Source organism: Schistosoma mansoni (assembly GCF_000237925.1).
Source record: "Schistosoma mansoni, WGS project CABG00000000 data, chromosome 4 unplaced supercontig 0032, strain Puerto Rico, whole genome shotgun sequence".
Taxonomy (NCBI): Eukaryota; Metazoa; Platyhelminthes; class Trematoda; order Strigeidida; family Schistosomatidae; genus Schistosoma; species Schistosoma mansoni.
In genome coordinates, this window is record NW_017386017.1 from 132,104 (window position 1) to 145,403 (window position 13,300).

The following is a 13,300-nucleotide window of genomic DNA, read 5'->3' on the forward strand; positions in this document are numbered from 1 at the left end:
ACTCTTTGAAACATGTAGATCCCACTTACTGAGATCAATATCGTTATTCCCTTTCCTAAATGTTATCTGCATATGGAGCTGATGATTTTTGTCAGTGAAATGTCTATAAACAAAGGTGACACACCTAGAGATATCAGAGTCTTATCCATTATACCAACAGTTTTCAATGCGTTTAACAATTTTCGATGTAGTGATCCTAGTGAATTTACCCACCGTTGTGCTGTTGAGTTTGACATATCCAGAACCAGTTATTAGGAAGTCTGTAGTTTGTAAACCGAGCCAAAGACTGTTCCGTAACGCTCAAGTCCATAGTAGGTATATTCAAAAATGTTTTCATTGTAATACGTTGATTAGTTGATGTTCGTTCTCTCCACTTAAGTCTTAACATGATCCAAGTTATTTGGACTTGGTTTCATCATTCACTAGAAAATTTATCTTACTTATTTAAACAGCTTTAGCTAAAGATACGACTTCTAGTCTCTTATCTAGTTTGGTGATTATGTGGTCCCCCGGTTTAAATTTTCGGATGGCTTCGCGATGTCGATTAGTCAATATATTCTCTGAGCAGTGCATATTGTCTTTAATTTGATTACACCAATCAACCGATGTCGTCCTAAGTCTTCTAAGTTCGATACCAAGTTTTTGTTTGGGTAAACCAACTCCTCAACTGAACAATATTTAGATTATTCACAAGACTTAGGACCTGGTAACAAACTGCTGGGATCTAGCGCGTATTCAGTCACACACATCTAATCCACATGGGTTTCTTATTATAATTACCCTGACAGCACTTGTTTTGTATTATATCCATACAGTGTTACCACTACTATTATTATATGCATTAACCAGACTAACTTCCTTCTACGATGAATTTAATTCGCGTGATTTACTTTATTATTAATACTGACTGTTAATTGACGTCTTATTACGAAACTCTGCCCTTTTGTAAATGACCTGCCTAATTTACAAATGACAAATTTATATAATAACAAACGCAAAAGTCCACCGTTCCTAATGAGAGATCGTCCAATTTACTACCATGCCTTATTTCGGCCTTTACAAAATAACTTTGAAATTATAAGTGTGGAGCCTAATGTCGAAGTTACCGGAAAAATTGTTCGCCCTAATACTTTGGTTTTTAAATATCTTATAAGGATTCCTAAACTGCTATCTCAAAACACTAAACTCCACACAAACTAGATTGTTTATGCCTTTTTGATCTTATAAGTGCTTTCATCCTCCTCTCCCCAAACTGTCATACAAAAGGCGTCAAGTGAAAGTAATGTATTTTGACAACCCTTATTTAGAGCTAGTAATTGGCAAAACACCGAAACATTTATTATTAAAAAGATGAGAAAAGAAATCAGAAGTTTCTGAGAGATACAATACAAAGAACAAAACGAAAGTAGCTAGATTTTATATCCTAGCTATCACAGATACGTGGGAAAAATACAGAAGAACCAAATGAACAGAAGCACGGGGAAGTTAACATCCTAAAAAATCCAAGTATTCAGAGTAATTTTCAACTGATAGCGATGTATTTTGATAATTTTTAAAAGGCAGATGAAGGCAAAAATTAAATCACAGTTACCAAATACTCAATAGCGAAAATCGAAACAGCTAGACAGATAAATTATGTCTGAAATTCGACTCCGATAAGAAATTTTGGAATGAATTCACACCATTTATCTTATTGTTAGTAGTAGTACTATGATTATTTGAAGGGGGATAAGATGAATACAAGATAGTAGCAACAACTACTAGGATAGCACCAACATAAAATAAGATTGTCGGATTAAAATCAAACCAGAATATTGATAAAATAAAAGTAAGCACTATAGCCATTGATGTGGCAAATCCTTTGCGTATATTATCGGCATACCGAATAGTTGCGGCGATCAGCAAACCACCTAATGATTGAATTAATATTGCTGCCCATACAACAGAGTCGTAACCAAAGAAAAACCCTTTCCTAGCAACCTCTTTACCATCTTTCAAATAGACAGTTAGGATACCGGCTGTAACACCGTAGAATGCCAACTGTATATTACGTATAGCTACACTTTTATGACTACCCTTTAATAATTTCTCAAAGAAAACACCAGCAAAACCCGAACAACTACAAGCCAATACAACAGAAGAAAGACCGACAAGTAGATTACTATTTTCTGCAACATTTTTCGTTTTTTCAGTACTAGAATCGACTACATCACTCAGTTGTGTTAATACAACACCGGTGAACAGAACACCTAGGGAGCACCACTGTATCCGACTTAAATGTTTCGATAAGATTATTCTAAAGAAGATTGCTGTTGTGAAAATCTTCAATTGATATGATATCTAAAAGAAAACAATGGAAGTCATGCACGAAAAACAATAACAAGGGCGATAGGATTCGACAGATATAGAAATCTTACAGAATAAATACAACTAATAACTTGATGTCGATTGAAAAATGACTGCAACTCAACAACCGAAATATAAACTTTACATTCATGTCAACGATACACAAGCCAAATCTTTTGTATATTCTATCCCGGGGTTTAAGTTCCCACACTATTTTAAGAATCTACGTAAACTTGAAGGGCTTGTGTACGTAATTCATCAGTTAGTCTTCAGTTTTGAATAAAGACGTTTGTTTTCTACTTATATCCTTTTGGGAAAACTTTTGTTTCTATCAAACTTGTCAGAAGTGGACTTCCTAGATAGAGACCCTCATCAAACTTAGTTACACTGATGATAAAGTGCTTTGCTAGTGAAGATACTAGTAAAATAGCCTTCGAAACATGCATTTTCTACTTCAAATACAAAACGTTGCAGCAAAGTTGGCTTAACCCATTGTCTAGTCTGATTATCCCAAGTGAAGTGGTATCGAGTCTCAACCATCAAAAATTCTGAAGATTTTAACGAAACAGGTGAGCTGTTTGACTAACAAAATCTCCCTATGGAAACGAAAGAACAACTTTGCTACGTCCAACCTTTTAGTATGATCATTTGACTGCAATTCTTAGACACTGAAGTGTGATTTCTGAAGAAACCATTAAGGGATGCTAAGGCTAAATACATAAAACTGGGTGAGAACGCTGAATGAGTTGGGAGGGCTATAAACATTTAGGCCCTGGGGTGTAAAAATATTCATCTCCAACCACTACTAACCTCGGTATCCTATGTTGAAAAGCATAAGATTAGGTCGAAGCTTTAGTAATGATGAAACTAAAAAGTGTTATATATGATGGTCAGCCCCCAAATGCCCTGGTACGGCCGAGAATGGGGAGAGCCTGCTCTCCCTCTCCAAATGCTCTCACATGGCCACGCGAATATATAGCCTCTGCCACACAAGTCCTACTCACTGCCTTCTCGTGGCATTACTGTTGTTTACGAAATTGAGAGGACGAAAAGCGAATGTCCGGCGCTTTAACCGGGTAGGTGGACACGGAGGGTCCACCTAGGGGAGTTGGAAAACCCTGATTCCAAACCAATGGTGCACATGGGCTCCAGTATCCCGGTGGAACGAATGGCGAATGAACCTGTTGTTGGTCAACGGCTACCATGGGACTGTATCTCCTCACGATGCTCCACTGCCTTGTGGATTAGATCTTTCGGTCAAAGGCTCCGGGTGTGGGCCCCTAAGAAAACCACCTGCTTCAGTTTGGGCACCTGGGCAGTATCACAGCCCTCAAGCAAATCGAATGAGATTTGTATGGCGCATATGTATCTGGTGCTTCCTTGTACCAATATTTATGTGTTTAAATAAATAAATAAATACAGCACATCGATCAAAAGTAGGGGATGTTTTGACAGACCTAATAAACCCCCAAATGCCCTGGTACGGCCGAGAGTGGGGAGAGCCTGCTCTCCCTCTCCAAATGCTCTCACATGGCCACGCGAATATATAGCCTCTGCCACACAAGTCCTACTCACTGCCTTCTCGTGGCATTACTGTTGTTTACGAAATTGAGAGGACGAAAAGCGAATGTTCGGCGCCTGAACCAGGTTGGTGGGCACAGAGGGTCTATCTAAGGGAGTAGGGAAACCGTGATTCCAAACCAATGGTACACATGGGCTTCAGTATCCTGAAGGAACAAACGGTGTATGAACCAATCGTTGGTCACCGGCTACCATGGGACTGCATCTCCTGAAGTTGCTCCACTGCCTTGTGAATTAGGCCTTCAAGGCCAAAGGCTCCGGGTGTGACACCCTGAGAAAACCACCTGCTTCGGCTTGGGCACGCGAGCAGTAACCCAGCCCTCACACAAATCAAATGAGATTTGTGTAGCGCATATATATCTGGTGCCTCCTTGTACCAATGCTTGTGTTTAAATAATAAACCCACTAGATGCCCCACACAGTGGAGGTATAGAGATACAATGGACCACTGTTTCTCATGAGCAAAGACAACTTAGACAAGCTGACAAATAGTTTGCGCAATGATCATGAGCAGTGGTGGCCAGCCAAGACAATAAACGATGCAACATATGGTGACGATAGACCACAGCAGACAACTTTTCAGACTTACTACAGAAACAGGTATTTAATAGTCGGGTTAGTAAGTCTGCTTCTGAAAATGATGGAACAATAATCTACCTTGAACCGAGGGAACTGAAACGATGGATAGAATACTTAGAACAGTCTAACTTCTCTCCGGCTACTCCTCAAGTGCTCAGTTTTATCAAACAATTCCTCCTGACCCAACTCTTAAAGAGATAGAAAAACGCATAGCATTCTTAAAGTGACAGAGCAATGGCTCCTGATAGATTAGCTTTTCGAGACTTTGCTTAGGGACTATGCTTATTCTAACCTGCATCATCTGTGGTATAGGAGAGACATCCACCTAACAACTAGACGACTAGTATGCTATGCAGCAGTCCGCTCTGCTCTACTTTATGGATGTGAAACATGCCTTTTGAAAATAGAGGATGTTCCTAGGTTACTAGTATTCCATCATGTCTTCGAGCCATTCCTCGTGTATTTTGAAACCAACGAGTGAGCAGTATTGATGTTAGGCTTAGAATAATAGGTAAAGATGACAAACTGGTTAGTGAAGTGGTAAGTATTCACCAACTTAAGTGACTGGGATATTTGTCACGTACTCCCACCCACCGTCTATTTTGACCAGTGATGTCGTTCAGCGAATGGGTACGTTGCGAGAAACCTAGGGGCAGCCAAACAACAACATTGCATTAGTCCATCAAGAAAATGACTATTGGACTCAGACATGTTAACAGGTGTAGACATACTAGTTTCCGTCTCCATAATTATCGTAACCAATGGTTAGAAACTTGAATGACACGGCTCAAAATTGTTCACAATGATCCAAGTGCATTAACACCTTGTCTCCATTTACATCCCGAATTTTTAAATCCTTCATACTTTTTTATTCATTTCACTAATTTATATCTCCTCGAATCGTATCTTCGACACTGATCTTTCCTACTACTACCAATACCGTTACTACGTCTACTACCCGAAGATTCTGAGAATTTGACCTCGCTATACCAACGGGCTATCATAACTTGAATCGATGTACATATGTACCAGGCTCTACGCTGCCTTGAATGGATGATACATTGTTAGTCTTCTATATCACTGCACAAAATCTAACCTTCATTATAAAGATCTGAAGTTGAAGCTTCAACTGTTGTTAATTTCTTAGTTGTCTTACGTACTAATCACTACTTACTTCCTAGATCATTAGCAGAATATGGACGTAAGATATATATCCTGATCTTATTATCTGTTGACAAATTCATATGAAACAGAAATAGCGCATAAATTAAACCCCGAAGCCTAACTACAGAACAGAAACCTTGAAATAACTATATCAACATAGAAATACAAGAAAACTAGATGAATTTCTTAACAAATTAGTGATAGTCACTAAATAGTTCGCAAGGTGACTAACCTGAAAGGAAACAGCATCTAAATTTGAATAACCAACAAATAGCAAGTTGTTTTGAATTGTGTAGATCATTCCAGGGACGGACACCAAAAGACAATCCTTCGGATCTTTCAATATATTCTCCCTTAAACTGTGTATAAAAGAGACGAAAGAACATTTCTCTTCGAACAAAACTAGTAGAAAACAAACTAGAAGTTTCACTAATTCACTCATCACCACTGCTGTTGTAGGAAAATACAAATTTCCTTCTCTAGCACGAGAATATCGAGTCACAAGGACAACAGCGGCATTTTGCACAACCAAAGATAATAAAGCAATACGTCCAAGAAACAAATCACCTATGACAATGAACAAGCGTGTAAAAAGCACATCTTACTCTGTAGGATTTTAGATTTATCTATCCACGAAACCATTTAACTACGAGATAGACAAGAACAATGGGAATATTCCACCCGAACGTCCAATAACCTGCAAAAAAATCAAAGCTAGAAAGTTTATGTACATGTTCACGAACGATAAGAAACAGTCATATTTTGCTAAACAACTAGGTTAAGGCTCGTAATTAGGTTTGAGCCACATTGTAGGCACTAGGACAAGTGATTACACGAGGATGTCCAAACAGAAATAAGCGAACCAAGGCTAGGACCTGCACCTAAGCGGTTGAAAGTCACAATACACTGCTATCTTTAGAACACGTAATATTACCATCAAGACTTAAGCAGGTGTCGACCGCTTGGATGAAATACTTTGGAGTTCCACGGTAATCGTACGGCTCGAGGGAAAACGTGCAACATAATAATAGGTTGAGAGTTAGCGCTTCTAAATCAGGGCATACAACCCATGGATTGGGCAAGCAAACAAAAGAGGGGAAATCTTGCGAGGAACTCTTAAGAGGAGCTATTACAAAAATAGCCGACAATGCATTAAGGTGCCATCTTTTTCCCTAAACTAAGATAAATGGCGCGTACTTCTTTCCAGAATCCCTCCTTTGAAGGGAAATGTTTCGAAATTAACGCTCCTACTATCCTTAGGATGTCTACTCATCATTAACACCGATTTGTCTATTTTTCTCGAAAATTATCACCAACATATCAGTTTTCCCTTAATATTAACACTGACGTGTCTATCTTTCCCCAAAATTTACACTCAATTAACTTAATTTTCTCAGTAATTAACAAGTGAAGTTAATTTTTAGCAAAACCCAACGTACTTATATACCGCATGTTTCAGAAGTTCATCTTTAATAGTTAGCTATCACGTCGTTTTGTACTATACCTTAGTAAAACGTTTTGGATGCCATTAAGAATAAAACTGCGCAGTCTTGCGCAAACTTGGCGTAAACACACTTGACGTTGAATTTAATCTTGTTCTACTTTCCCCTAGATTTAAACAAACGTTATGATGCAATCCACCCGAAATTTACGATAACATTTGAAGCAGCCAAAAGAAAAGAAATTTTAAGTCAAGCTCTTGACATAATAAGAGTAAGTGTTTATTTTGGATGAAATTCTCCTTCGATATTAAAAAATCACTGTAAAATTTATCTAAACAATGAAAAAAATTCAAGTCGTTATCATTAGCACTCCTGTTGAATACAACTTATGCTCTCCTTGGTCATCTTATAGGCAGTACTCACTTTCTGTCATCTTGTAAAGATCTATTGGTCTGGAAGCTCACAAAGTTATGTCGACTGTGTTTGCGAAATATAAGTTCTACCAAATTCAACAACTCATAGCCACTCCAATCCAAATAAGTCAATTCCTTTCCTGAGTCAAACTTGATACTTGCAACTAATTTGTGTGCACCATCAACCGATGAGCACAAGTATAAATCATTGGTCCATTGCAGAGAGGTGATAGGTCAAAGAACTTTCGACAAAAGCCTATTCAAACAACTTTTCTTATGCAAACTCCCGCGACAGGTGCAAGCAGTTCTGGTCTCACTTCAAAACAACGCCGTAGACGAACTGGCCGCATCTTAGAAATCACGAAATCTACTAATGCCCAGTTTTTTTTCAGTCAAAGAAAAACCTCAAACGACCCAGAATGACATCACGGAACTATGTCATGCACTGACACGCTATCTTCAATTTCTTAATGACCGTAGACGGCCACAAACCCCGCGAAGAAGCGTTTCACGTAGGCGATCTGTCTCTAGACCACGAGAGGCGGATAACCTCGACTGGTGCTGGTATCATAACCAGTATGGGGAGTCTTCTAGAAATTGCAGGAAACCCTGCAATTATCCGACCTCAAAATCGAATGACACGAAAAACAATTCGGGAAACTTTCCAGCCGGCACGCGTTAACGGCAACCGTAGCCGGCGAACATAGCCGTCTGTTATACATCACGGATGTGACAACGACAGTTCGCTACCTTGTCGACACTGGAGCAGAAGTTAGCGTTCTTCGTGCGAATTCTAACAACAGGCTTCATGAGTCTGTTTTAAGCTTACAGGCGGCAAACGGAAAAACGATCGCCACAAATGGGAAAAGGTACGTCTACCTTAACGTGGGTTTACGGAAACCCATCTACTGGAATTTCGTGGTCGCAGATGTTTCTATGCCAATCATTGGTGTAGACCTGCTACAATACCATAATCTACCCATCGACCCACGCAAACGAAGGTTATAGACGGAAACACTAAGTTATCTGTTTGTGTAATTCCTCTTTCTCGTTGCATATTATCGCAAGTCACAATTAAGTACACCATAGACCCATCATATCAATCATTATTACCCATTAGTATCGCCGTAGACGCATCCGACTCAGCAATCAGAGTATTGCAACAATGGGTCAATCACTCCTGGCAACTTTTAGGATTTTTCTCGAGACGGTTGCTAGACACTGAATCGAGGTACAGAACTTCAGTTACGGAACTCCTAGCTATGTATTGTGCTGTACGACATTTCCAACATGCCATCGAAGGAATAGAATTCACACGTTTTACCGATCATAGACCCCTTAATTTCTCTTTAAGCTCATCTTCAGACAAGTACTCTCCTCAAGAGTCTCGACAACTGGACTACATTTCGCAGTTTACTTCAGAAACACAACACATTTCTGGAGAAAACAATCAAGTTGCAGACGACTTGTCTCGTATAACTTCCTTGAACAGTTTCCAAGGAATCGACCTTCTTAAGCTCGCTCAGCTTCAAAAAGAAGACACTGATCTTCAGCACGAGTTATCCTCGACAATTCTAAAACTGCGTATTAAACAGATGGGAACAGGTAAGGAAACCTTACCTTGTGACACATCTACAGATAGGGATCGCCAAATCGTGCAGAAACGTTATCGACGCAATGACTTCAATACGTTACACAGTCTTTCTCATCCAGGTGTGCGGGCATCCATCAAGCTTACAGGTCACTAGACACAACAAATGTCCCTTAGGCTCTTTCAAAACCCCTTATGCTTGTTTCGACCATGTTCATCTGGATTTGGTGAGACCCTTACCAGATTTAAATGGCGACTCATATCTCTTAACCTGAGTAGACCGTTTCACTCGATGGCCTGAAGCAGTACCTATTAAAAACATTACTGTTGAAACGGTGACCCGCGCCTTCGTCGAACGATGGGTAGCAAATTTTGGCTGCCCTTCAACGATTGCTACAGACCGCGGACGCAAGTTGGAATCTGGACATTTCCGTTGTCTGACCACACGCGCTTCCGAACGACCTCCTACAACCCACAAGCAAACGGGTTGGTAGGACTTTTTCACTGACAACTAAAAGATTCGCTATCAGCTACAAACGTTTCACAGTGGACAGACGCTCTTCCACTCGTCTTACTAGGTATCCGCAATGCAGTGAACGCTGACATTGGATACACTGCAGCTCAACTCGTTTATGGACCAACACTCCGACTTCCAGGAGAATCCACGGATCCTTCGGCTTCTTCATTGAACACGGATCTAAACTCTTACACAAGCAGGCTTACAAATGCAATGCGTTCAGTCCAACCTGCTTATACTCAACCGCAATCAACTGATGTTTTCGTTCAACCCGACTTACGAAATAGTACACATGTCTTCGTTCGTCGAGACTCACCTCGACGACCTCTCGAATCAGCATACGAAGGACACTTCAAAGTTCCTTAGCGTGAACCTAAGTACTATGTAGTCGATAAGAACGGCACTAACGATAGCATCAGCATCGATCGCCTAAAAGCAGCGTACTTGGAAAGAAATCCTATCTACGTCGATTTTCCTTCGGTACAATCGAACGATACGGCTCCTACACTTGTAGTACACCATACGACAGCCGACACGCACGTTGATACTCCATCAGCGTCTGAAAATAAACTTAGGACAACGCGTTCTGGAAGAAGAGTAAGATTTCCAGAACATTTAAACGACTATTGCACATAAGACACAAGCTTTATCCCGATTTTCCTTTGCATTATATATTACAAAAACATTTATTATGCTCGTTTTTGTAAATTTATTCCAAAAAAATTTCTGACTAAAAAGCGTATATTTTTGATAAAAAAACAAAACAGAAAAACAATTTTTCCAATCGCTTTTACGCTGTCGCAAATGTATTAGTTTTTGTTTTTTTCCCGCTCATCTTCTGTCCTTACGCAAGTACGAGTGCATTTTCGACATGCACTCACACGTCCTATTTTTTCTCTTTTCCAGGACGGCTGGGAAAGAACGACGAAGCTTCACAAGGAATCGAAATTTTCATTGTACTTTGTTTCCTTATTACTATGTTGTACATTATGGTCTCTTAGTGTAAGGAAAGATGACCAGACGCTGCTAAACATAGCAAGCTATCAGAAGAGTGTTTACCGACGACAAACTCGTTGGGTTTAAACTTCTGGCTGGTCACGTCTTAGGGTCATCACTACCTCACTAGGGGGGTGTGATCTGTAGCTGTAGATAATTTCCCAAAATCAATAGCTCATTAAGTGTTCGACATTGGATGCCGACCACATTGTTTTAAGTGGACTTGTTTAACTGAAGGCTTTCGGTTATGCATCCGTACCAGATCACGTTATGAACCAGCATGGGACAGCTCCTACGTTCACTAGCCAGATTAGAGCAAACGCTTCTCAATATATTGATAACGCATCAAATATATCTTTCCTACCTCTTCGCATCTGACTTCTGATTTGAACTGGGTGGGCGCGATTCGATTATAGAAGGTGTTACTGGTAAAGCGTTGCCAAACTGCAATACTGGTGGTATCTTCAAGGTGTTCAATACTCAGAGGATTCTTATTAATCTTTTGGTAAACTCGGGAGAACAACAGTTCCACTTACCTTTAAGTTGAATTAACATCTCATTGATTCTGGTAGGAGAGTAGTATAGTGTTATTGTTTCTTAACCACGCCACCGTCGAAGCAAAATATTCGATAACTGAGAAGATACATGTTTAACATTTAACGCTTAGAGGTCAGAAATCGGAAACGTGGAAAAACATAATGGTTGTAGCATGGCTCAGTCATGCAAAGGTGGTCACCACTGTGTAACCTGTCGCCTTTATATCAAATGTGTTACTCTCCCCAACTCAAGTATGTTCTTCTGAAGTTCTTTGCCTCAACTGCTTACTGCCACGTCAGAACGTGACAGCGTCGATAATTATGCGACTTCCAGGTAAGGCCTGGTAGATTAGATAACCGCATAACAGTATTTACAGTTGTGGCTTATGTTTATTGTTTTGGTACAATAGTTAAGTGTGATAACACTGACGAGGACCGTAATTCTACGTTGGCTAAACCAGCAAAAGAGACTCAGCCTGTTAATTACTCTCATGTTCCATTAATCTTGATTGGTTGATTTTTATTCTTAATAACTGATTATTGTAATAGTCTGTTTATCATTACTCACGTGTACTATTTAGCAAAGGTGATTATTGAAAATCAGCTTATTAGCCGGAGCGATACTAATATGTGATGAACTACACTTATGAATAGATACAATAATCCATTAACAAAATTTATAAGTAATTAAATTCTTCAATAAAATGGGTTCGTTAAGACATAAAGCACTATAAATTATGGTCTACTTTGTTTTTAGTACTACGCTAATGATAGAACTAATCCTAAAATTGTAGATTTGTCACGGTATGACCACCCAATCCACAAGATCTTGAGTGGAAGTCACATCCTTGTCTACATTGACTCGTCCTATCGTAACATAACAAATATATGATAGAGAACGCGTTTAGGCCGGAGAGAGAACAGTATATTTAATATGAATAAAAGATATAAGTTGCACAAAAATGACCACGCTTGCAAGACTGAGTCATGCCACCCGATTAAGCTCTATTAATCCCTCCCACCTTCTCCGTTGGTAACCTTCTCGTTGTGTCAATTGCTGAATATAAATCTTTACACTAGTTATATGCTCGGCTTCATGTGTCGTGTGTTTTCGGTCGTGTCACTACACTACTCTCCCACCAGAATCAATGTGACGTTGGTAGGATACGAAATTGAGTGGGTTTACCGCGCGCCCGTGGTTACCATGAATAACAATGCCACTACAGTACTTCCAAATGTGGAGCTTGATCGATGTAACTACACATAATCTAGCAATCAATGTATGCAAACACTGGACAGTTAGTTAGATCTATTTCTTAACTTCATTTCTTCACACAACATTTTACTCCCTTTTAAACTATACACTATCCGCGTGCATCTTTTTCTCGACTACAGCCTGCTTAATTTTCAATTTTCAAATCCCACTGACAAAAAACAATTACAAAATTCAGGAAACTAAGGGTGAGTTTAATTAATAGCTTCTGCAATCTCAGGTTCATGAGAGACGCACATTCATCTAAACTGTTTTGGGATTTATTTTAAACCAACCTAATGGCGAATTAAACAGAATCGTGTGCATTCCACAGTTTGTTGCAATACTCTTTGTTTATTCCGGTTCTTTCTGGATTTATACTATTTTTCATTATTGTTTGAAACACGAGCATCACATTTGATGGAACATGAGCTCCCAATACTTATCATGTTTCTGTTTTATGGACACAGGAAAACCGGAATAGGAGACTGGACTGTCTTCTACCTAAATGTTTGCTTGGTAGAGCATTGAGCGATACTCGAAATTCCGTCAGTCTCGGTGAATCTGCATGACGTTCAGAGATATGAATTGATGCCTAGAGATGTCTTATCGGAGCCACTTTCAGAAAGTCCACCGCTGACATCAATTTCGACGATCGTATACCGCAGGGACAATCCTACCCAAACCCTCTTGAAAACACTCAGATCCCAATCGTGGGAACTTCAAAGTCAACTTGGCTAAGAGGACGAACTTTGAAGGTGACGAATTTTCAGAAGTTCAGTTCCTTAATCTTATTGAATAACTAAGATTATTCGGAAACGTGAAGTCAGCGACACAATAGAGAAGTAGATATACACATTAGCTCTTGTAACACACCCACACA

General features: G+C 39.5%; 1 protein-coding gene across 1 annotated transcript; it reads right to left on the reverse strand.

Moving 5' to 3' along the window:
• Positions 1 to 1,270: 1,270 nt before the first annotated feature.
• Positions 1,271 to 6,374, reverse strand: Smp_008580 (sugar transporter, putative). Its single transcript, XM_018791100.1, has 3 exons — positions 6,276 to 6,374; positions 5,903 to 6,237; positions 1,271 to 2,340 (listed from the first exon to the last, which is right to left on the reverse strand). Exons 1-3 carry the CDS (start codon positions 6,310 to 6,312, stop codon positions 1,621 to 1,623), a joined length of 1,092 nt encoding a protein of 363 aa, XP_018645620.1. The 5' UTR covers positions 6,313 to 6,374; the 3' UTR covers positions 1,271 to 1,620.
• Positions 6,375 to 13,300: the final 6,926 nt, after the last annotated feature.